Below are 25,295 nucleotides of genomic sequence, written 5' to 3' on the forward strand. Positions count from 1 at the left end.
AAAATTATTGTAATTTTCTCGTTTACTTAGGTTTCAAAGGGAAGAGCACATGTTCCCTTCGATGAAGGCGCTATGACTCTTGGAAAAAAGAACTCATTGCAGGAAGATCTGCTGTTTTGTAAAGGTGGAACAAGCTATCCTTCTGCGGTTCCAGACGAAGATGACATGCAAGACAATCTGTCTAAAAAGTTGGCATTCGCTCTCGGAGTATGCAAACTGCCATGTGGAATGCTTCTCATTGTGTTCGGCTCGGTATCCATTGTACTTGATGCATCGATGGCATTCGTTGGCAGCGGATTATGGTCTGGATCTGTGTCCATACTTACAGGACTTATTGGTATTTTAATAAGCAAGCGGTTTGAACGGACCGGTTGCATCATTTTCTTTATATGTCTTTCCATTCTGTCGGTGTCAACATCAGGGATTGTTATCGTATTTACAGCTACTGGTTTGGTCCACGATATTTCATCAACAAGCAGCTTTTATATCGATATAAATGGACAGAGAGTTTCATTTCCAGGGGAGACAAACACTCAGAATTCCATTCTTGCAGTTGATATATCGATCATACTTTTAGCAGTAATAGATGTGTGTTTATCAATTGCTTGCTGTGTTGTTGGAGCACGTCGGGCCTGTCACTGTTACAGTTGGAATACTGCAGATCCAACCTTTGCTGATCCAGATTCTAAAATCAGACGAGATCGTCTGATTAATTGGCTCGGACAGCAGGCTTTAATGGATGCTATTTTAGCTGGAAAATTACCACCGTCAGCTGATTCTTCACCACCTCGTGCTAGGTGGCATGTGGCTCCTACAAATGATAATGTCCATCCCCTTCCTCTAGTTCCACAAACGCCTGCAGGAGGGAAATATTCAACTTAATGCCAGATCTCAAAAAAATCATAGTGAATGGCATAATTTTTCATTTACTACCACAATGCCAAGAAAATGTTTTTCTACAACAGTATTTTTTACGAATTTGTTTATAAATAATGTAATGTACATTTAAACATGAAAAATATTTAAAAAAAATTAATATTGCTAAATCGTTTATAAAATTGCTTATTACAGTGGTATGCTGATGCATAATGCATTGCAGATATACACCGATGAGCCAAAACATTATGACTGCCTACCTAATATGATGTTAGCCCTCCATGTGCAGCCAAAACAGCTCGTACCCAGCGAGGCATGGATGCTACAAGATTTCTAAATGTGTCTTGTATCTGGTACCAACACGTAACCAGCAGATCCTTTAATTCTTGTAAGGTCTGTGGTTGAGACGCTGCAGACCGCAGTTGCTGTTCCAACACAAACCGCATGCTCGATGGGATTGATGTCTGGGGAATTTGGAGGCCAGGGAAATACCTGCAAGTCTTCTCATGTTCCACGAACCAGTCTCGAACAATCCTGGTGGTGTGGCATGGCGCATTATCCTGCTGAAAGACTGCACCGCCAGACCGTTGCCACGAAAGGGTGTACCTGGTCAGCAATGATGTTTAGCTATGTGGTTGACATTAGAGTGCCTGGCACATGGACCCAGGGTATCTTAGCAGAACATGGCCCAAAGTATAACACCACCGACACCGGCTTGTTTTTGTCTTACAGTGCATCCAGGCGCCATTATTTCCCCAGGTAAACGACGCACACGTACCTGGCCGTCCACGTGGTGCAACAGGAAACATGATTCATGAGACCAGACGACCTTCTTACAATCACTCAAGGTCCAGTTTCGATGCTCGCATGCCCATTGTAGGCACTGTTGCTGGCGAACCATGGTTAGCATGGGCACTCGGAGTGGCCTGTCTACAGAGCCCCATTTTAACAGGATTCGATGTGTACTGTGTGTTGGGACACATTATTATCGTCACCAGCATTCCAATTACCGGTGAGTTGTGCCACAGTCGTCATGTACCATCCGGAAGAGCGTTCGCTCACCTCAAGCATTGATGAGCCATGGTCGTCCAACAGCTTGCCAGTGGTTCGTGGGTTTCCCTCCTCGGACTATATCCAGTAGGTACTAACTACAGCTAACTGTGAGCACCCCACCAGCTGTGCCGTTTCGGATATGCTCTGACCCAGTCATCTGGCCATTACAATTTGACCTTTCTCAAACTTGCTTAAGTCTGCTGCCTTTCCCATCTGAAGAACAAGAGTAACACTGATTAACGGAGCTCATTATGAGGTGTTTTTTATACTGCGTCCCGACCCGCGTACGCACCTTAGTTCACCTGCAGTTGCTTTGATTTGCATAAGAACTCACTGGTCATAATGTTTTGGCTCAAATGGTGTATATCACTATTTTAAGGTGAGAAGAAAATTCTAGCTACTGAGAAGAAAATTTAGCCTTCCACTGCTGATACCTGTTGTAATTAAAAGTTTAACGTAGCTGTTTGAAATGGTCACTGAATAGAATCAATGCATAGTTAGCGACATGTCATTAAGCTTTGTCAAGTGATGCACTTGTTTGTGCTCCATAATTGAGGTTTTCAGGTTGTACATCAGAAAAATGCGTGCGTGGTTGAGCATTAGTTTTTGACATGGCAGTATTCCACTGGCTCATACCATGCAGCGCCTAATCAGGGAAGTGTTGATTCCAAGCTGTACACTGAAGTGGCAGCACTCCTCACACTGCAATTTTTCATTGCATTGTACACGTTTCACTTAGAGAATCAGGTTTTTCATTCTCCAAAACAAATTTTTTTACAAAAATCAAGTGCTTCTTATACCCCATAGAAAACACAATGCTGACTCCTTGACTAGCTAGCTCACTCGCGATATGAAGGGATTAGTTCCCTTCCACACAGCGTTCAAGGCAGGGCCAACTTTATGCTAATGGCAATCCCCTGGTCCTCGAGAATCCCGAGAAAATCCTCGTTTTTCTAGTATTTGTAACTTGTTGATATGGTAAGCATAATTTGTAAATATTTTTTCTATATTTGAAGTGAGTAAATGTATAAGCAACAAAGCAAGTAAGACTACGAGGAGAGAGTATGCTGTGCCTATAAATTGGGCACATTCTGTGTTTTTTTTGCTGGATGAAAAAAAAAAAAACAAAAACCCTTGCATGAAATTGACTAACTGAGCCACATTGGGTGAGAGAGAAAAAAAAAATCCTGGTATTATAGACTAACATCTATCCTTCGAACGATCGCTATAACAGCTACCCTGTTTAACTTGCAACTATTATGTCTACAATTGGGGGCATTCCCCTACAGTTGGAAGAAGGGGGCAGTCTATGACAGTTATGCCCCCTCAAAAAGCTGATCATGTTTGCAGGACGGAGATTATAGCCACTTGCTGCCCTTGAGACTACAGCGTGTGTTTGTCCAATAGAATAGAACAATTTTATTTAGCCTCTTTACCAAGCGATAGGAATTATATAGCAATGTCTAGTTACACAGTAAAACCACTCAAAAGTATAATGCTTGTTTTATTTGATCACAAAATCGTTTCAAGAAAGTCCACCTGATTCCTTGGTGTAATATCAATGGACAAAATTCTTGCATTGTATTGTAATGAAGTGTCCATGATGTTGCGTTTGCAGGGGAAGCACTCATGCTGGCTGCTGAATTTCAACCCTCCCAGAAAATTCTACACATCAAAAGCGACTTTGATCGTTACCCCTTACCAAATTAAAAACCTGTGGGTGTACGAGATCAAAATGCCTCAATGTATGCTAGAATCTTCGTATTATCTTAATTTATTTGAGCTATCAAGACTTCCTGGGCAGTTAATAAATATCGAGTAGATAAATTAATATATATGTATTATACTACAAGTCAGTTTGCCTCCTTGTATGATGAAAAACCAGATTTTGTGAATCCAGAATTCATTGGACAAACAAGCAGCTCCCTGCTGTGATGTTATATTTCATTTACAGAATTAGCACTATAACATCTAAAAAAAAATTTCGTGATTATTTTTAGGATATATTTTTAATTATAAATCAGTTTAATAAACAAAAAACTGACATATAGTATGAAAAGCATTTGTGATAAATATCCAGGGTGACAAGCTTAAAGAAGATAATTTAACTATATTTATATAGCAACGAAATTATCCAGTTGTATATTACCAATCAGTGCTTCGTAGTGAAAAATAAAGTGCACTATTCAATAAGTTTTGGCTTTCATTTCATAAGTGTTGTTGTAATAGGGTTTTTTAGGAGCATCAGTAACTAAGGCTGATTTTCTGTTTGCTGGATGAAAAAAACCATGCTACCCTCACATAACTAGCTCAGCCACACGAAAATGCCCATAAAATTTTTTCCTATCATAGACAGGAGTCGAATTATGGTCTTTTCGCCTGGTATGGGGAGGATGGCAATTCTACCAACTGTGCTACCCATGAGGGCTTTCATAAGTGTGCATATATATATATATATATACACAGACAGTGGTATCATCACTGTCCTCCCTACATTGGGTGAAAAAGGCCTGGGATTGAATCCCATCAATGACAGGAGGAACTTTTATGAGTTTTTTTTTCCCACTCTGTGGCTGGGTTAGTCTCAGGCCTAGATAGCAAAGTTTTCCCCCCATAAACTGGGGTTTTTTGTCAAGCAAAACAGGAAAATCGACCAGAGAACACGCAATTTACAGACACAATACATGTGGGTTTATGAAATAACTTTCCGGGTTACGTAATATAATAGTAACCAAAAATTATAAATACACTATTTTGCCAGAAATGTCAGGATATCCTTGGATTTGGGAAAAATGAAACCACATGCTGTAGGTCATTAAATTGAAGTTTTACTGTATTAATTTATTTACACTGAGTGATCACTGAATAATGACTACCAACTCTATACTGCATTGGGCCACTTTTTACATGAATAACAGCCGCTGCTTGCCTAGGCATTTACCTCACCAGATATCTGAAGACCTAAGGGTGCAGTGCATTGTACAGGCTCAAGGACCGGTCGCTGCAACAGTTGGCACCACAATACAACATGGGGACTGCAAGAACAATATTCCAAATGACTGCACCGCACACTCAGATGTATGGGTTTCCAGAGCAGACGACACAAGACCCTCTCACACTGGAGCACTGAAAACGATTATGTCGGTCGAATGAGTCCAAATACCTGGTACATGCTGACAGACGTGTGGTGCCAGCAACACGAGTCCAGAGACCCATAGTGCCCACTATCCAGACAGGCAGCAGTAGTGGTGGTGGTTGCTTAATATGGGACATTTTGCTGTCCCATAGAACTCCCTGGTGCATACAGACCAATGTTTCACTAGCGAAGTCTATGGGCAGCTCTTAGAACATGTGCACCCTGCCATTTTGCATTTTTTCCCAGACAATAATGCACCTGTGTCATTGGGCCCGCACTCTGCATGAGTGATTCAAGGAACACAGTGAAGGTATCACCGATCTTGATTGGCCTCCAAATTTGGCCGCCCTCATCCAATTGAGCACTCGTGGGATGTTTCGGAGTGGAAATGCCCCGACACACGATCTTTCCCACATAGTCCATTGTGGCCGGGATGGTCACAATTGACCATATCCCGGCCACAACTGAGACTAATTGTAATCGTGCATACTGTCAACTTCTGGAGTGATGGATGTTGCAGGTCTTCCAATGCTTTTCCTCTTAAATTCTGCTGTCACTTCTTAACCATTGGACAGGAAGTGGTATCCCCCCCTCCAATGTTTGAACCATATCATGGTGAATTGCCTTTGGCCTTAGTCCCTTTTCTTCACCAAATTGAATGACTGCATGGTGACAGATTTTGTCCATCCTTCAGCATTCTCACAAACTTGTCATTTCAGGACATGTAATTAAAAAACATGTTAATCAAACTGCTTGAAACTTGGTGGGTCCCTATTTTAAGCACTATACATTAGTACAGAAATTTTCAAACGCCTCTTGTATTTTGCAGAGGCAGTATGTTTTCAAGCACAGCAAGCAGTGGTGTACACTGAAACATATTTTTATATAAAAAAGGAAAGCTCATTTACTATAAAATACCAATCTCTAACTCAAAATATCTAATTAACTGCTTTAAAATCATATAGGTCCCACATGCATTTGAGCAAAACTAAAAATAAATATATCCAAAAAAAACTAGGCCCAGAAATTTGGGCTTCAAATATGTGCTCCTCCTGCTGCTGCTGTAGGACTTAGGTGCATCGATTTAAGCTGTATTGTGCCATACATATGTTTCTGCAAAACTGTGTTGTGGTCAATGTGCCCATTTGCTTAAAAAAAAAAAAAAAAACCTTTACAAAATTGGCCCATAGAAATTCATCATATAGCTTACAGGATTCGAACTCGAGTTTTTTCAGCCCAGTGTGAGACAGGCTGGCGATCGTGAATGGGTCTTGGATGCGATATTCATACATTGCAACTGTGTCGTCTGCAGCTACAAATTCTCATTTTGTAATATTTTGAAAGTGGAGATGAATTCGGTGAGTTTTAATATTCCATAATTTAATATGCATTGACTCACCCTCTGCTGTGTGCCCAATTAATGGGGGTCATGCAAAATTGTAAATTGTCAGCGTTTCCTGAAATTAAATATACCTTTAATAACTTTCTTCCTTACAATCTTTAATCTTCTGAGGAGTGCATTCTCACTTCATGCTAATGGTTCTTGTGTAATGATCAAGCCTACCAAAAGGTTGTTGGACACATGACTCTTTGATCAGAACAAGGACATTGTACATAGATATTTTCTGAGGGAATTGAAGAAATTGCATATAATCATAAAGCTATTTATTTATGATTATATATAATTGCTATTTACAAATATTGATTACTCCAAATGTTTGATTCTCACAATTATGTATTATATAAATGCTTACGTCAATAGCAATGATAATAGGTTAACACTATATTGAGGTTGTGACTAGGAATCCATAATTGCTAAATCTCTCAATAAACTAGGAGACTGCCCTCTGAATGTGTCTAAAGCAATTACTATACAGGAATAGACAGTAAAGACAAAGACGTTATACGGTTATTAGAAGGGTTGCTAAATTAAGACGGCTCGGGAAAAAAAAAAAAAAATCTGAATTGAAATGCAGTTTAAAGTTGTTTTGAAATGGACAAATCGATGCTGGGTCAGTACCACTTGTACCTTGTTACCCCCTTTCCCCCAGCAAACTACAGTCAGTCTGCCTGTATTTTTAAGAGCAAAGGTTACTGATTTAATGGTGTGGGCTTGTGTTATGTTGAAATGGGATGAGTCATTCTAGTTTCTCATGCTTGCTTGCAGTTGATTAAGGTGCAGACAGTTTACTGAGTTATCAGTCCAGTGCTTTTGGTAACATGTTGGAGTCAAACAACTCCCACAAGTTATCTTCAATCTATCTTCAGTTTGCCTAACCAGTTTCTAACCAGTTCGTTTGCCTAACCAGATTCTAACCAGTTCAGTTTGCCTAACCAGTTCAGTTTGTCTAATTGGAGTATTTTCACCGACTGGACTAGTGACCAGAGAACGTTTTCAATATCATCACTTCTCCATTCGCACAGGATTTAAAGATTCTTTTTAAAAACATAAATTGGAAAGGTTCTGTTCTTCAACTGAACAGAATTTTATGGTCCCCTTTGCCGCTACTGATCTAGCAATCCATGTCCAGAATGCTACTGAAATAAACATTAGTAGAGGCATATGATGCAAGAAAGCAAGCTTATGCAGCATCAGATAAAAAAAAAAATAAAAAAAAAACCACTCCCATTTCACCCCCTGCGTTCGTTCGAAATACCTGTCCAGCTGAGCCTTAAATTTATTTAGGTTATCAACCTAAATAAATTTAACTACCTGCTGGCTAAAGGCAAATTTCCGTACATTCATCCTACATCTGTCTTTCCTCAATTTGAATTTATGCCCTCTCAGGTGATTATTCTGAGCAAGAACATTTATGCTCAATCCCATCGGCATTCAGCATGCTCAAACTATTCAAGGCTTTATACACCTCTATCAGATCACCTCGCCGGTGCCTAGTCTCCAGACACTGTAATTTGCAAAACTCAAGCCTTTCTTCGTAAGAGCAACCCTCTTTTCCATTCACAAATCTTATTGCCCTTCTCTGTACTCGTTCCAGCAGCTCTACATCCTTCTGAAATGAGACCTCCAGACCTGTATGCAGTACTCAAGGTGTGGTCTGACCATTGCCTTATACAAAGGGATAATCACCTCCTTATCCCTGCTAGAAAAATTCCTGTATATCATTGACAAGACACCATGAGTTACTCTTGCAGACCATCTGCACTGCTGAGAAAACTTCATATCTGCCTGCATAATTAGCCCCAGGTCCTTTTCATTCTCTACCACTGTCAGTGTGGTACCACAGAATTGATACGTTACTCTGGGATTATTGCTTCCTATATGTAGTACTTTACATTTGTCAATGTTAAACTTCATTTGCCACCTCTCAGCCCATCTGCTCAACTTTTCTAGATCCTGTTGCAGCAGTGTACTGTCATTAGTGTCATTAACAACCCTGCCAACATTCATATCGTCTGCAAACTTGGACATTAAGCTTGATATACCATCATCAATATCATTTATAAATACAGCAAACAATAATGGACCAAACACTTAACCCTGGGGGACTCCACTAATAACATTAATCTACGATGAGCAGTGTCCATTGTTTACCACTGGCTTCTCCCCTTCAACGATCCCTTTATCCATAGCAGCAATTTGCCTCCAATGCCACACTGTTCCAATTTGTGCTGCAGTCTTCCATGTGCAACAGTATCAGTTATTCCCTGCATCCAGTTCTTCTGTGACTGCTTCATATTATCCAATCAAATTGGTCAGGCAAGACTTAACAAAACCATGCTGTGTCCAAGCTATAACTGAAGTCTTGTCTAGATGATCCTGCAGTGCTTCTTTAACCAGTGCCTCCATTAATTTTCCTGGAACAGAAGTTAAACTAACAGGTCTATAATTACTTGTGTCGCCCTTTGATCCTCCTTTGTGAATTGGGGTCACATTTGCACATCTCCAGTCCATGGGTACTTCCCCTGAGTCCAAGGAAGCTCCATAATTATGGCTAAGGGTTTGCTTACTTTCTTTGCTGCCTCTAATATAACTGGATAGATCCCATCCACCCCAGGTGCCTTTCTTGTATTTACCTTCAACAATTTCTACTCCACTTTACTGTTATTACAAGATTCTCTAGCCTACTGCCAGAGTTGAATACACCTCTGGCATTCCCCTCACTGAATAACTCATGCGTGAATGTTGATGCAAAATGTTCATTCAGATTGTTAGCTACTGAGCAGGATGATCAACAGTTGACCCATCGATATTAAGCGGACCAATCTGATTCATCCCCTTCCTTCTAGAGTTTACATAAGAACTCTGTTGTTTTTCTTTGCATCCCTTGCCAAAGATTTCTCGTAATCTGCTTTCGCCTGTCTAACCTCCTTTGCAACTTGGTTACAGATCAACTTGCATCTATCATAGGCTTGTCACGTGTTAATTTGTATGTATCCCATGCATTTTTCTTCTCTGCCATATGTCTCATTAGTTCATCTGACATCCATTCAGGCCTAAACCTTGAACAATATTTCTTAGCTGGTATGTAAAGCCTAGTAGCTTCCAAGATAAGTTCTTTGAATGCTTCCCATTTTGAATTTGCTGTTGGTAACCTCATCAGTTGGTCCCACTGTATAGAATTTAAATACTGTGTCTGTCCATCGTCGTTGCCTTTACGAAAGCAATAAGCCTAACGGTAGTTACCTCTGAGTAAATCCCACCTCAGCACACTGTGTGATCACTGCCACCTAGTGGTTCATTTATCTGCAGATTCTTAATGCACCAAGAATCACTACTGATAATCAAACCAAGAGTATTACTCCCTCTAGTTGCCGATGTAGAAAACAATCAGCCTTGCTGGTGAGTGACCAGCCCCCAAAATCCAGTCAATATCTGGGAAATTAAAATCCCCCATTACAAGATTTACTGACCCACTCCCTGTAGCTTATTATACTCATCAGGGTCATTAGGCCTATAGCACACTCCTACTCTCAATTTTGATCTCCCAATGCTTATGTCAGACCAAACTGACTTGTCCAGCGATGTCGACTGGCATCACTTCCTTGGATTTCCTGTTTCTTAATAGCATAATCCCTCCTCCCTTCCTAGACATTGTAGTCCCCAAATTCGAGTTCCGCATTCCGTATATCTGTGTGACACTGCGTCTCTGAAATCCCCCAACAATATCTGCCTTTGAGGTTTTGAGCAATACCTCAAATTTATTTACTAAACTCCTAGCATTGGTGTACACACAAGTATACATGCACCTGTTTCTATACCCAAGCAAGTGTTTACTTGTACCACAATGACTCCCAGCAGTCTGAAATATCCTGCATCTTGTTTTTCAGGCTTCTGCTCATTCCAACAGAAGCAGTGCAAGAATCTTTCACCTCTGCCAGTGGCTGATTGAGGTGTATAAAGCCTTGAATGATTTGAGCGTGCTCAATGCTGATGGGATTTTCCTCTTGCTCAGAACAATCTTTTGAGAGGACATGAATTCCAATTGAAGACAGTTGCAGGATAGATGCATGAAAGTTTGCCTTTAGATAGTTACAGGTGGTTGATTGCTGGAACAAAAAATAATTTTTTGTTAGTTGGTACATCAGCTGTTCTGTGGCCATAATGCACCTCGCAAAGCTTGTGCATTTTACTGTGATCCAAACGCGGGATACGAACCTGCGCCCTTTGGGTTGCCAGGCAGGCACTTTACCCACCTGGCTAGCCGGTGGGTAAAGTGCCCCAAGTTAAACTTTCATGTTGTAAAAGTTGATAGCTTAAACAGATCCAAGGCAGAACTAGACAAATATCTGGAGCAAGTGAATGGGTGAAATTAGAAACTTTTTTTTGGCTGATGCTATAGAAGCTTGCTTTCTTACATCACGTGCCTTTACTAATGCAAATTCGCCCCATATAACTGGGCAATTACAACATGCACTTGTGTCACATGGCCCCATAATTTAAGCCTTAAACAAATGAAACTTTTATTTTGATGTGCTAACATTATATGAAAGCCTGATCTTTTTAGCAGTACATTGTAATACTTAATATTTTGTTTTAATAATAATTTAAATTTCTTTAAATCCTGTACTTTTTTTTGGCCTCTTTACTTTTAAGGACAAAAATTTATTAATTGTGTGATGTTATCATAAAATAGGATAAAACTATTAATTACTGCAAAATTCAAACCTCAACAAGGATTTATCACATAAAACATCAGCATTATAGAGACCTGAAACCAACTTGGCCATGGAGTGAAAAAAGCCCATGTCATTGATGGGCTTTTTTCTGGGATTAAGATAATTTGAACCTGGGCCTTTTTCACCCGGTGGGGAGGACAGTGACGAACCAGTGCTACTAACACAGATCCATTGAAATGGCAGAAACATAACATAGTGTTGGGGTAATCACAAAAAAATGGAACAAACAACTGGACACAGCAATGTTTTGTTCAAAAACATAGCTAAGGATTCCATTGTTGAGACCTATAATAATCGAAAAAGCCATAGAAATCAATAAACTACGTGGAGAGTCAGATGGTTGGACAAATTTGGTGACAAATCCATGCTGAGAAGTTAAGTGCAATTAGCACAGGAATTTATCATGAAAAATTACAGAAAGCAACAGCTAATCGAAGACCAAAATAATACAATTGAGACTGCCCTTAATTTGATGTCCTCAATGACTGAACATATGGCAGCAGGATATAAGATGCAAAAAGATTACATCAGTATAATGGTATGTGCTAATGCCAGCAGGTTGTGATAGAAAACCAAAAGCCTAGATCTAAATGTTTCCCACAATGCGCCTGTGTGATTTAAAAATCAATGATGGCAAAATATCCTGCCATTTTCTCTCAGCAAACATCTCATTCAACTGATGGACGAAGGACCAAGGTGTGATCAACACATAACGTCATTATTGTAAAATGTTCATTCAAAAACTTATTTAGGCAGAAAATAAATTAGATTTGACAGTTTTAGAAAGCTACACTGTATAAGATGCAATTTTTCAATGTTGCTGATGCCTGGAATGATGTTCCAGTTCAAATACAAAACTGGAAGTTGTGGCCAGAAATATATTCAAATTGAAACAGAAAACAATCCAAAAGAAACAAAAATTGCAGTTTGTTAGAATGTTCCTGGTTTGAAAAATATTTTGATGAAGTAAATGATTGGCCAGATATGGATGCTGGATGCACAATTTTAAACAATGAAACTGTGGCAAATTTGGATGATTCTGAAACTGAAGAATAGGTTGCTGATGTAAATAGCCAATGAAGTAATTAGTCAGCTGGCATAATTAACCAATGTGAAGCTAAAACTAGTAGTAATAGAGGCATGTGATGCAAGAAAGCAAGTGCGCTGATTGGTCTGAGGTACAAGCAGCAGACAGTACACAAGTGTTACTTTAGCAACATTGCCTCCCAAAAGGCTCAGGAGAACAAAACAAAAGAACTGACTGTTTTTCATAAAAGAAATTGTTTTAATGTCATTAACACGATTATGTATCACTGCAAAAAAAAAAAAAAAACTTGCAGAGCCCCTACATACATGTCAAAGAAAAGTTTTTTGTCAATCTCTCTAAAACCACTGCAGTCTTTGATATCATTAACCTCTAGCATTTAAAGTTATTTTCACAATAGTACTTATCCTTTAAAATTAAGAAAGGGACTCATAAAATTTACAAAAGCATAGTTTTAATGCATACAAAACTGTCTTACAAAGTTAGCGTTGAATGCAAGCAACAGTCTGTAGAAACTAACATTTAATCTAAATAAGGCTAAGTGGAATACCCATCATTAGATTTAAGAACTACGCTCTGGGCTGAGCAATTGATCAGAATCATTGAAGCCCATGATGTTGGAAAGACACTATCACTTGATAGATGATCTTAAATTCCCATCTCTGGATCGAGACTCCTGACGAGATTCAAACTGGGCAGATGTGATGACTCTTCAGTGTCATAACTGGGGTCAAAAAGACTGAGCTTGCCGTGGTGATATCCTCCACTGGAAGGACTGATGAAAAGTTAACAGGAGTTGAGGTCCATAAAGGTGAAAACGATACATTATCACTCCCCGAACACTCGAAATTAATCTCAGATTCTTCTGCAATGCACAGGTTGATAACAGGCTCTGAATCGAAATAACCACAGCACTTCACTGGAAAAAAACCAATGCTATGAATAATAGTAACCATAAAACAGTAACCCACCCAAAAATTCACCCTTTTATGCAGTTGTGGATTGTAATGTCAATTGCTGACCAATCAGATTGCCAGGATTGCATATATTTTTTTTTACGAAAACCCCAAACAAGAGGTATTAGAACCTCTGGTACTGTGCTTGGGTTAGAGGTTGAGAAAACAAGAAGATATTTGTTGATATCAGACCTGAACTTCTGTAGACTAATTTTCAGGAAATACATAAAGGCTGTTCCAGAAAACAGCAGTTGAATCAATAAACAAGGAAAATGAAAAGTTGGTTATGAGAGTTTGGTTTTGAACAGTAAATGGATATTGGCGGCATGTACGGTTTCGGACTGTTTTGAAAGAGAGCGGGAATTATAAAAGCCAATTCAGAAGTGCCCATGGAAGTATCTGTAGAAAAGACATGCAGCAGAAACAGTAAGTCATTGAGACAGCGAGTGGAGACTGTTAGAGATGAGTCATTAATTAACCTAACTGCCCTCTTCTGAACGGAATCTAGAAGCCTGAGAGAGGTTTTGGGGACACTGCCCTAGATGTGGGAACAATATTCCACAGTAGGGCTGATTTGTACAGGTGAAAAGCTGTTTGGAAGAAAAGTAACGCCAAGAGCAAAACTAAGTTTTTTAGATGATTAGAAGACAGGGCAATCCCCAAAAGAGATATCATTTTGCCTAGAAATTGGTGTCACCAAAGATATGCATAAGAATCCTTTTTGCAAGATATAAGACAAGACTGAGTTTTAGGATTGAAATCAACCAGGTAGTCTTTGCCCCACTGGAGAACAGCATTTAAGGAATTGGTAGCAATTATTCACAATAAGGTTTCTGAAACTGGAATGCAATGTACTATCATCTGTAAACTATGGATAGGATTTCCAGTCAATGGAAGGTCATTAATATACAAGAGGAAGAGCAGGGGAAAGAACTGAACCTTGGGGGACACCAGCATTATTGGAGAAGTTAGAAAACACTTATCTACCATCACCCTCAGTGAGCAATCAGAGAGAAATCTGGATAACCAATTACAAAAAGCAGTTGGCAAACCATAAGATGGAAGCTTGCTGAAGGCACTGGTTGAGTCATAACAAGCAAACTTGCGATATTCATTGTCATTTCTACAGGTCTTGGGCTCTTGCACTTTTTAGACTGTGGCTTTAAAAATAAAAAACTTGTACCTGTCTGTGAGAAACAAAACAGAAATAGGTGTGTGCACTCTGTTCAGAGGGTTTAGACAAGATTAGATTGTAGGAAACTTTTTAGCCAGCAACTTGTTGATAACTGCAACAATTTGCTAGCTGAAGGAATTCAAAGTCAATTGATTAGTTTTCAATGCGTGGATGGGTTTCCCAGTTAAGAACTTGAGACTAATTACAATTCCCACCTGTAGTTTGAATTTTTAGTGATTTCAGTGGTTATCATCCACTGTGGAAATGGTCTATATTGGGCACAAGATTCATCTTTCTTTAAAGGAGAGAAAAATCATAAATTTGCATATGGCTGGTGTTTAAACAGGTAGGGCAGTGCATCATTGTGGGGAGACAATTGGGTGGTTTGAACCCTTGACAATTATTTCAAAACATTTAGTCTCAAACAATGCTAACAATGCACAAGCCATGTGGAGGGCATAAAAAAAAAAAAAAAAAAACTGAAATCGAGGATTTGGTGTCGATTTTCGTTTGTGCTGCTGTCAAGGTCACATGTTTTGCAGTATTGGTGTAGAGCGTGTGCCGGCAAGGTGAGTCAAGGTTTAGGCTTAGCTGCTGAGTCGGGAGGGGAAAATATATAGTTCTTATTTCGTTCGCTAGAAGGCGCTACTCAATTTTCAATTAAAGTTAAAAGATAAATTTTATTCTCCTGAGGGTCAAACCCATGTCGTTTGGTGCTTATCCCCACGGCTAGTTGTAGGAATGTGTAAATGTACCTGTTATAGTTAACAGCGTGTGAGGTGACATCAAGAGCTCTGTATTCTGCATACAGAGCTAAGTTTAATGAAAAAATGTACTTTTATTTGGCACCGGTTTTTTTTTATTAACTGGCTACTATTGAGCTACAGAGCTCTTGACGTCACCTTAGCAAACATACGATTTTTTGTGTTTTCTTAGTTCATAACATTCCTTAGAAAGACAAAATAGAATCACAGCAACCAAATATCTTTTTACCCACAATGCTTTCAAGGCAAGTAACATGTGCAATGACATGGCATTTTAAAGTTTAAGACTGGCTCCAACTAGTGTATGTTTCTGCAAGTTGATTTGTTATTATTTTTTGCACTGTTTAATCTCAAAAATAACAATGGTCAGCTTATGGTCACACATAGCAGAAAGAACTCAATTCCTTTTCTCACAGATAAAATGGCGACTTTGTTTAAAAGGTTCATTTAGTGTTGAGAATCTGAAATTAATTATTTTCTTTAATTTTGTGCTTTGATGATTAAATATATATTGATCTTTTCTGTAAGCTGAAAAAGTGAAACAAGGTTGCCCCTGTTGAAATCCACATTCCTAAACAGTGTTTACAAGTACCTGTGGATATATTTTTCCCACTAGCCACACCACAGGTGACACCCCATCTACTGATACTATATGCAAACTGAAAAGTGAGAATCTGAAATTAATGATTTTATTTAATTTTAAGTGTTTTTGCTGATTGATTAATGGAAAAAATTAAACTTATTTTCTAATATCTAAGAAAAAACACAGGCATGATATTTTTACAAATAGATATTTTTTTAATTGATAACTTTTTTTTCAGAACTAGTTACAAATCACAAAAAGTAACACAAACACTGACCTGGGTACATTGCTTTTATCTGAACAGATGCGATATACATTTCAATGTGTAGACATGTTTGAAATTCTTCGATTATCGAAATTACAACACCCCGTTCTTTCTACATCCAATAACACTGTCAAGGTGCTCCATTGATTTAAAATACCAAGAAAAAAGTTAAACCTGACTACAGTACCCCGTATATGTTGTTGTAAAGCCATCTTTGATCAGCATAACTGGCTCTGTAGATGCCCCAGACGTTGAAAAGCCGCTTTTCACTCGCTGCATATGGATTCCAAAATTCAATATCATCTTGAGGCTTCGCAGCCGGTAACTGAACATCAGGGTCAAGGGAGTATGTTGATTGATCTGAATGTGGCATAGTAACTGATGACAGATCGCCATAGTAATCCATGCTTGAAACATCTGACGTTGACTGTTTGGGTTAGGTGTTGAACATGATTCCAATTAAATTCATTGTCAAAATCCTCCATATGTAAAGTAACTTCAGAGGAACTGAGAGCTGTTCAAAATCAAACCTTCATCAGGCGATGTACAAGGTGTACGACGACAAGACAATGAGACGTTTTGTGTGCATATTTACAGCCACTTCAAACGATGGAACCACAGCCAATCCAAGCACGCAACCTTGATACTAAACAAGACAAAATATTGTTTCCTCAACAGTTAAAGCAAAAGTCATGGGATTGAAACTATGTTTGCAGAGTTATTTCTGTTTCTATAGTAACTAAGAAATGGCATATGTAAAACAGTACTAAAGCAAAGGTTTGTATTCTGCAGCCCTTCCATCACAGGGGCGTGCGACGTCTTTAATCTGTTACTTATTTGTTTGAATGTATTTTCAGAGAGAAAAACAGATAGTCAAACAATTTGAAAAATCAAAATCTTATTAAGTAATTTATCAAATATACTGTACTATACCTTCTAAAATCTGAAAGTAAAGATGGTGGCCCCATCTATTGAGCCATCCAGCAAATTGATTTATTATTTGTAGCATGGTAAAAAAAAAAAAAAAAAAAGAAAAGAAAAAGAAGTTTATCGCTAAATTCGATTCCAAACTCCGAATTATGTTTATTTTGTGAGAAAATTTCATTGATTACATGATCATATTTTCTACAATGCATAATCGTAACCAGGAGAAATGTTTCTTCTCAACCGTGAAAATAACTAAACTTCCAATGCTCGAGGGTACATTTGACATGTACCAAATTAAGAACACTTTTCTGATCTGCGCCAACAATTCCTAATGTGTATGAAGGATTAGATTCAAAATTAATATCATGTTTTTATGTATTTTCACAAAAGAGATATACATTGTTGGGATGAAAAGCTGAAAGTGCCACAGACCTTCTGCGTCGCAGGTCTCATTTGGGTTGCTGTGGTTCCATCGTTCACTCTTGAGCAAAATGGCTTGTCGTCACACCCCTTGTTGTAGGAATCGACTGATGAAAGTTTTGTTTGCAGCACTTTCCTTGCAATTCTACACAAATGGACAGCAAAAATGAGATGAAAAAGCAAGACCAAATTCTGTTGGATGCATGGAGTATCTTACTGGACATTTATATAAATTTGAAAATATTTTTATTCGGAGCTGCTCAGTTTCTGGTTCGACGAACTTGTGCAGGCAAAATATTTTCAAATATAAGCTATATTTAAAATAAATCAAAAGGAACTGTCCGAGTAATGCAATTCCCTCAGCATGCTTAAAGATGAAAATTACAGCATATTTCCCTGATGTTGAAAGACTCACTGAAGAAGTTCAGCAGCAAGTCACATTAGAAATATTAATAAATATTTCAAAATATATATTTTTTAATTAAACACCCTCCCACTCTTCCATTTCTTAAAACCTTGAGCTCAAGTGTGGCTCAACGGATTCTCTCTCTTTTTTTTTTTTTTTTTAATTAGATCAAAAGTGGCTCTTCACTCAAAAAGGTTGCCTTTTATCATAGACATACGACTATGATAAGTCGTTTGTGGCTGCTTGTCCAATTTCTAGGTTCACCCTTTGGATCAAGTTTCCACTATAGTTCTGTCTCTGGCCTTCTGATGAGATATTGGTCTTTCCCCACATGGTGACCATGTTTTCTACAAAATGGAATTTTTACAGTTGTAACTAATAGATTCATCTGAAGAGTTCTTAAGAATAGGAAGTGTTCTGATTTTATACAGTTGATCGCTTGAGCTACCCTGAAAAAAAATCAAAACTTCAGAACATGTTATCTAAACAACCAAAATCGATAATCCTTTTTAATCATAAGAATAAAGGGCTATTCACAGATTATGCAATGCACATAAGTTTGATAAAACAATGTTATGGGTGATTGGGCCAAACAAATTATGGAAATTATTTTTGTAAAATTAAAAAAAAAAACACCAAGGTAAACTGGAATAATTTGTTACATGACAGGAACAGACCAAGCCATCACTGACACAAATTTCTGCAGTAATTTCATTGGACCCTGACTTTTGCTGAAAAGTAATCCAGCTGAAAACAATATTGCAAGGTGCTGCTACATAAAGCAGATAAAAATTAATTTATCTTTTTTCAAAACATTTGGATCATGAAGTGGATTTTAACAAGAGTGCCACTGTCTAGCAATTGCTTGTACTTTCATTCTGTAACTGAAAAGATGCTGATAAGGTTTTTCTCAGACTAACTTCTTTAAACATTGTTAAAGGGTGCCACCATTATACCAGACTATTAAACCAGTTTGTCTTATTGTGCATTGCTTCAAAATAAATTTATGTTATCCATCAGTTGTAAAACAGTTTCCCTTTTATCACTTATTTTTGAGATAGTAGAAAATTTCCACAAGTATTCATCCAATTTCAAAGGAAGGAAAACATCTGTCCAGCACACTAATTAATAAGATGACAGGCACAGATTATTACTATCAAGTGCTCAATCACCTTTTTCAATACTCTTGTGCTATGCTAGCATTTCTCTTTTTTTTTGAACTGCCACCTGCTTTTGGCTTGTTCGGAAGATAGACAATTTTGTACTCGGTATTTGTGATCCTCTTCTGGCACTGGTAAAACAATTTTTTAAATTGATATAAAAAGTTTGCCACAATGGGATAACCTAAAATCACTGATTAACTGCTGTCAATAGTAACCAAATCACCTGTTTTTCAGTTCAACTACTAGTTTTGATTCTTATGACTGCAACTACCATATTTTTTGTGATGTCACTAATAAGAAACATTTTCAAACTGTTTCCATGATCAGGACAACTGAGAAAGATTATGTTCTAAGACAATAGATGTAAATAAACATTTGGCAAGTACGAATGACCAACATGCAATTCAATATTACTTTTCATTTCTATGGATTTCAGACTGACACCACCATGTTTGTCAATCCTTAAGTGAGAACAGAGGTAAAAAGAATCACATCTAACACAGAGGATACAAGGCAAATATGACATTTTTCCCAATTTCAGATTTGAATGTTATTTTAGGAATGAGCAACAAAGGCATAATGTTCTAAAATTGCAGTTTCTGCAAATTAGGAATCTGCAGGGTGACATAACTGAAGAGCATAACACCTAAGTAACTAGATGCTGATAGATATTGGTTGAAAAAGAATGGGGGGGGGAACTAAATTTAAACTGGAAAAGGATGGCTGCAGCACAGAATGCAGAAACTTGAATTCAGTTAGAGAATAAAGAAATTTAATGTGTAGTTGTGGGAAGGTAGTCAGAATACATTTAAAGGTTTGGAGAAATTACTGGAGGGAATGGGTTATTTTTTCTGGTGCTGTGTAAGCCTTGCTTCCTCACAAATTGTGAATACTAAAGTTGCTAATACTACAGTAGAACATAGAAATCACACTAATGTGGAAAGAAAAATGTCATGTTTTGTACCTTGTCTTCCTTCATGTACTGAATTTCAGGATACAGTGTGGACCTAGAACATAACTGGAGCTTCAGTAAAACCAAAATCAGACTATGAATGACAGCAATCATCTATTAAAATATCAAACTGGAAATAAATAGGATAGAATAATACACTTGCCATTGTACAATTCCATGAATATTATATTTGTACATTTACATAATACTCATGAAACGTTACCCTACAAAGCTAACAGTGAGGTTGCCAGGCCCAACTGTAGGTCGGCTGTGAAGATTATGATCATGTTTTGTTGGCCAAGATATTGGTAGTTAGAAATTAACTATTCCTTCTTAAAGAAGAATCTGTCCTGCAAGATAAAGCAGGTGCATATGGGCCTAGGCCCTGGAAGCACGTATGGGATGAAGTTGTTAATATATATGTATGTATGCAAGATAAAGCCTCAGAGTAAATAGTCAACATAAAATTCAGATAAGAGGTGTCAATGCTCAGCTCATCCTTGGCTGTCTTATACATGAAATCAGAAGTAATAATCAGGTGAGATTTATGTAGGCACATGTTAACAAAGAGCTTTCAGAGTGAGTGTGTAAAGTGTTGAAAATCTGACATCAGGTAAGCCTATTTTCATTTCACACTTATAACATGCAATTGTGTAATGTTCCTCCACTGATCTGTTTTCTCTGCAAGAGCCTATATTATTAATTTTACTTGTACTTACTATGTCTCCCCAGTACTCTTAGCTGAGTCCCACAAAGTGTAGCCCCCCCCTTTGGAAATTTTTATGCTTAGTTTTTTTTCTCTGGAGGAAGAATGAAATACTTGAATAATATGGAGAAACCATCTCACAAATGAGGGTATAAGTATATATATATATTGAAGTAACCAAGTTGTCAAATCTTTTTCACTTGTTCTAGATGGGAGGATGCACAAGTTTAAGACTGGAAACTTCTATACCACCTTCAAGCAAAGCTGCATGTTGCTGCTACTCCAAGGATTACATGATTATAAAGTTATAGGCTGGATTTCACCCAATTTTGGTAATTACATCAGTATCTAAAGTTTGGAATGCACTGCAGAACTGTTATGTTTCAGTAGGGAGAATGAAGGGTGGGAGTTATGAAATCCAGGGACCAAAACAACATTCTGAAAATGTCATATCAATTTAATTCTTCTTTCAGGTATTCCTACATTCAAATATTTCAATGCTGGCACGTGACTGAGCTTACAGTTTCTTGGGGACCAACAACACCTGCAAGTTTGTTCTACTGGTTTGTTAAAGTAACACTTATAACACTTTACAATCTGTGGGTGGAAGGAACCAGGGTTTCTGAATCTGAAAGTGATCCTAAAACTTTCCTAGGGACTAGCAAAACACTAGAAATGATGCTAAGTAGACTTTTTTTTCACTTTAACTCTCCTAAAGAATCTGTACAAACAAAACTGTGATCACTAGTTTTTATTTTTCTTGTTGCAATGCCACTCTGTGTAACTGACTACTTCACTTCTAACAGTGACATTTCGCTTGCTGCAATGTTACTACGTATTAGAAGTGAGGTGTTCAGGTAACAATTTTTACATTATAATTTGTCAAACTGAAAGGTGATCTCATTAATGGGAAGAATGCTTTATATAAATGCAATGACCTTGCCAACGAAATTCATATAGTAATAGTAATTAGCAATATAGTGCTAAGAAGTCAGCTTTTTGCTGCAATGGTTGGTAGGAGGGGAAACAATTATCTAAGGAGATAATTCACACCTCTTGGCAACTTTTATACTCTTCACCACTACTTCAAAGTGAAGTTGTACAGAACTTGGGGAGCAAGACTCATAAATAAAATAGATGGCTATTTACTTGTTGCATAAATTAAGTTCAAAGAAAGTCAAACCGATGTTTCCTGTATATCACACAGGAAAACTGCAAAGGATTGGAACAGAAAATCAAGCAGGTTGGAGTTAGTGAAATTTCAGATAAACTGTTGTCTGGAAACAAGTTAGTAAATGCCCACGTGCTGACAAGCAATTTAAGCATTTACTAGTACTTGCAAACTTGTCTCCTGTATGAAGAATTACTAAAACTAATTTCAAAATAAGAAAACATTTCCTTTTGAGGAGGTATATGGTAGTTAGGCATTCTTTAAAATAAAAATGCCCCCCCCCCACCCAAATTTCACTGGTTATTTTGAAAATCCAGGATGCAATTTTCTGAAAGTGCATTATAGATTAGAACTTACTCCTACTCTGTATAAACCCCATAACTTAACTATTTTTCTTGATAAACCAGCCATCCGGAGATGCTGTGTTCAATGAACCCTTAAACAATATTAAAATAATCCAATTGGTCTTGAGGGAATTAAAGCTTTAAAAATCTGAATGGAAAAATTTGATACTTACCAAAACAATGGACTTTCAGTTATTATTCACCTGCAACCACAAATTTTAACAAATTAATAAACTTAATATTAAAGTCTCAGCATACATGAATACTTTACTTTGTATATACATTCTCAGAAGTTAAAAAAAATGATCATGGTATTTCACTAGAGGTGTCAGAACATCTTCATCACAGTAATCTGTATAATTTTCCAGGTATTTGAGGTGTAAGCTATAGGCATTATTCATTAAAATTTTAATGGGCTTGTCACACAATTACTGTTAACAGATAAAAATCTGTTTCTACAATATATACGATGATTTAAGTTAAACTAAATACAACACGGCATCACATGTTTAAGAGTATAAATAATCTAAATAACACTAAGAGCACAATATGAGATACAGATAAAACTTTAATTACAACTAATTAACTGTTTTCTTCATAGAAAATTAATTACTTCAGAATTTAAAAGGTCATTACTGAGGGCAGAGATAAAAAACACACCCAGAAATATGCATTTAAAAAGAAACATGGCTGCAAACCTTAAGAGGAAACTACTTAAGTACACAATGATGCATTTTATCAAGATGAAATTCATTTAATTTTTAAGAAAATCTGTTTAGATTTCATCCAAAAACATTAGTGCAATTTAAAAATCTGGCTGATTTATTATTAATTTTGGATCAGAAAAAAAAATTAAAACTTACTATTGTTTTAGAAATTTAGCAGCAGATATAGTCAGACCTGAAAAGGATAAGAAAGACGTTAACTTCTAGACAGCTGTGTATGTGTTTGTTTATATATATATATATAAAGCATTCTAATCAGAAATATTCTCTCTGTCAAGTACATTTCAGAAGGTGTCCTAAGTTCATTTCATCACAAGCTGCTACTGTTTATAAAATTAAAAATTTATAATGCCAACTTACTTGTGAACAGATCCCATTGTTCTCATCAACCTATTAAAAAAAAGAAAAGAAAAAAGCAAATTCACAATCGATATCTCTATTATATAAGTGACTAAATAAATAACACTACTACTCAGCAAGGGCATTTATTCTCTTCATATAATATAAGAGGTGTCCTAAGGAAATGTCATCACAGCAGTTCATTTAGTAATTAGTATAGGGAAGCAGTGCTCACAGCCTGCTGGCACAAGTAAAATCTGCAGAGCACAGAAGTCAATTTTGCGTTAGTCAGGAGAAAAATTATGCAAGACTCTCATCAGCAAAAATTAAAAAATAATATAAAACGAAATATTCATAACAATACATTTCCATGGGACCCCGGTTCAAGCCCCTGACTGCTAACTACAACTGATCTGCCAACTGGACCAGCATGGCAAATTATGGTCCATTTTGTTGAGACAGCTTCCATCCTGCATGGATAATGGCTGCAGTTTACTTTTTTTATTTTAATACAGTCGAACTTGGTTATAACATGCACCGAGGAACAGTTAGCAAATTTTTCCACTTGAGCCCTCAAGATCGGAAAATCCAGCACTTTGAAGCAATAGCACTTTGGAGTATTGCTTCACACTTTCTAAAGTTTTTTTTTTTTTTTTTCAGTTATATTCTTTTCCAGTTGTGTAAGCATGTTTATTCTTCCACAATGTCAATACTGTTGAAGAGGTCAAAGAAAACTTTACACTTCTACATTTTTTGCATTATGTTGTAACTCAAGAATAATTGACTTTTTTTTTTGTGAATTGAGATACCTTTTATTAGCAGACAGTTTCCAAAGGAAGGGTTCTAATTGATTTTACTTTAAAACTGCACTATTGTATAGTGCCCTGTCCCTGAAAGGAAAAGCAGATGCTAATCTGATGAGGGTGGTCATAAAAGCTGTCGCTCTTTTAATTTTTGTCTATTCAAAGAACTGGGTTGGAGCAATTAAGAATGTTTTACATAGTTACCAAAATTTGTACGGTATCTGTGTAGTACAATCATTATACGAGTGAGGGATTGTATGGGAATGTGTAAACTGAAATGCTCATTATAACCAAGATAGACTGTATTTAAAACTTGCTGTCCATAAATGGTACAAGATCAAGTCTTCAGTTATTGTCTTACATTCTTTTCACCCAACCCTACAGATCAACTATCCTCAAGCATTTTATTCAACCCCTTGTGTGCTTTATACACCTTAAGTCATCAAGCAGTCCATAACACTTATGCCATTGCACTATTGTACAGTGCCCCATCCCTGAAAGGAAAACAGGATGCTAATCTGATGAGGGTGGTCATAAAAGCTGTCTCTTAATTTGTCTATTCCAAAAGGTCCTTGAGGTTGTCAAACATTCTCTCAGATATGCCAGACAAGCTGTACTTGCTACCTGGGAGTCTAAAACGCTGGAACTGATATTCAGGTGACACTCAAGTCAAGTGGACCCAATTTCGGCAAAGTCCAGACGGTCTGTGAGAGCCAAATCCTCTGCTTGCACCTTAACAATAGTGGGACTGTTAGTAATCCTGAGTATAACCTCCATGCAATAGTACATGGTGGGTGATCACCCAGGTATGAACCAACATAAGCAGTGGTCAAGGGAGGAGTGGCTGATTTGTCCATTACTTTAGAAAGAGTAGAAGTAATTGCAATGGGACGATAATTGAAAGAGGGATTTGTCACCATTTTTAGGAACTGGCTTTAGTTTGGCAGACTGCAAGTGGAGATGGACCTCGTTGAGATTAGAATTGAGACAATGTATATTTGTGAACTGAATTAGGAATCAGTTAGTACACCAGTGTACTAACTAGCGTCCAGCCTGCAAACACCATTTTAGAGCTATACCCTCAATGTAAGGAATAATGGATCTCGCCACGATGTTCATCATAACCTCAAAAGTCGTCAATCGTACTGCATGATGGAAGGGTTGGCCGGAACTTAGCTCTAGACACAACACAGGTTCCGCCACTTCAAGCCTCCAATAAGCAAAGTGGTGGTATTGCACCGGTTGAGTCATCTACCACCTAGTAGTAGTGGCATGTGATGCAAGAAAGCAAGTATGAGCTTATGCAGCATCAGCCAAAAAAAAAAAAATAATAATAAATAAAAAAAAAA

The 25,295-nt window shown here is 37.5% G+C and overlaps 1 protein-coding gene and 1 long non-coding RNA gene across 3 annotated transcripts in view; one reads left to right on the forward strand and one right to left on the reverse strand.

Annotated features, from left to right (window-relative positions):
• Nucleotides 1–4,009, forward strand: part of LOC150084071 (uncharacterized) — a 36,097-nt gene extending 32,088 nt beyond the window's left edge. For both annotated transcript variants that reach the window (XM_090375882.1, XM_090375883.1), the window contains exon 2: nt 31–4,009. In XM_090375882.1, coding sequence (XP_090232008.1) covers nt 73–882 — 810 coding nt within the window. In that variant the 5' untranslated portion in view covers nt 31–72 and the 3' untranslated portion in view covers nt 883–4,009. The remainder of the gene's footprint in view (nt 1–30) is intronic.
• An 8,676-nt stretch (nt 4,010–12,685) lies between these two features.
• The window catches only part of LOC150084072 (uncharacterized), a 29,609-nt gene continuing 16,999 nt past the window's right edge, over nt 12,686–25,295 (reverse strand). Inside the window, exons 5-7 of the long non-coding RNA XR_016547047.1 lie at nt 23,165–23,194; nt 22,253–22,282; nt 12,686–13,167 (exon numbers count right to left, since the gene is read on the reverse strand). This is a non-coding gene — a long non-coding RNA (uncharacterized LOC150084072). The remainder of the gene's footprint in view (nt 13,168–22,252; nt 22,283–23,164; nt 23,195–25,295) is intronic.

Source organism: Mastigoproctus giganteus, chromosome 6 (genome assembly GCF_048544385.1).
Source record: "Mastigoproctus giganteus isolate SK-2022 chromosome 6, ASM4854438v1, whole genome shotgun sequence".
Lineage (NCBI taxonomy): Eukaryota > Metazoa > Arthropoda > Arachnida > Uropygi > Thelyphonidae > Mastigoproctus > Mastigoproctus giganteus.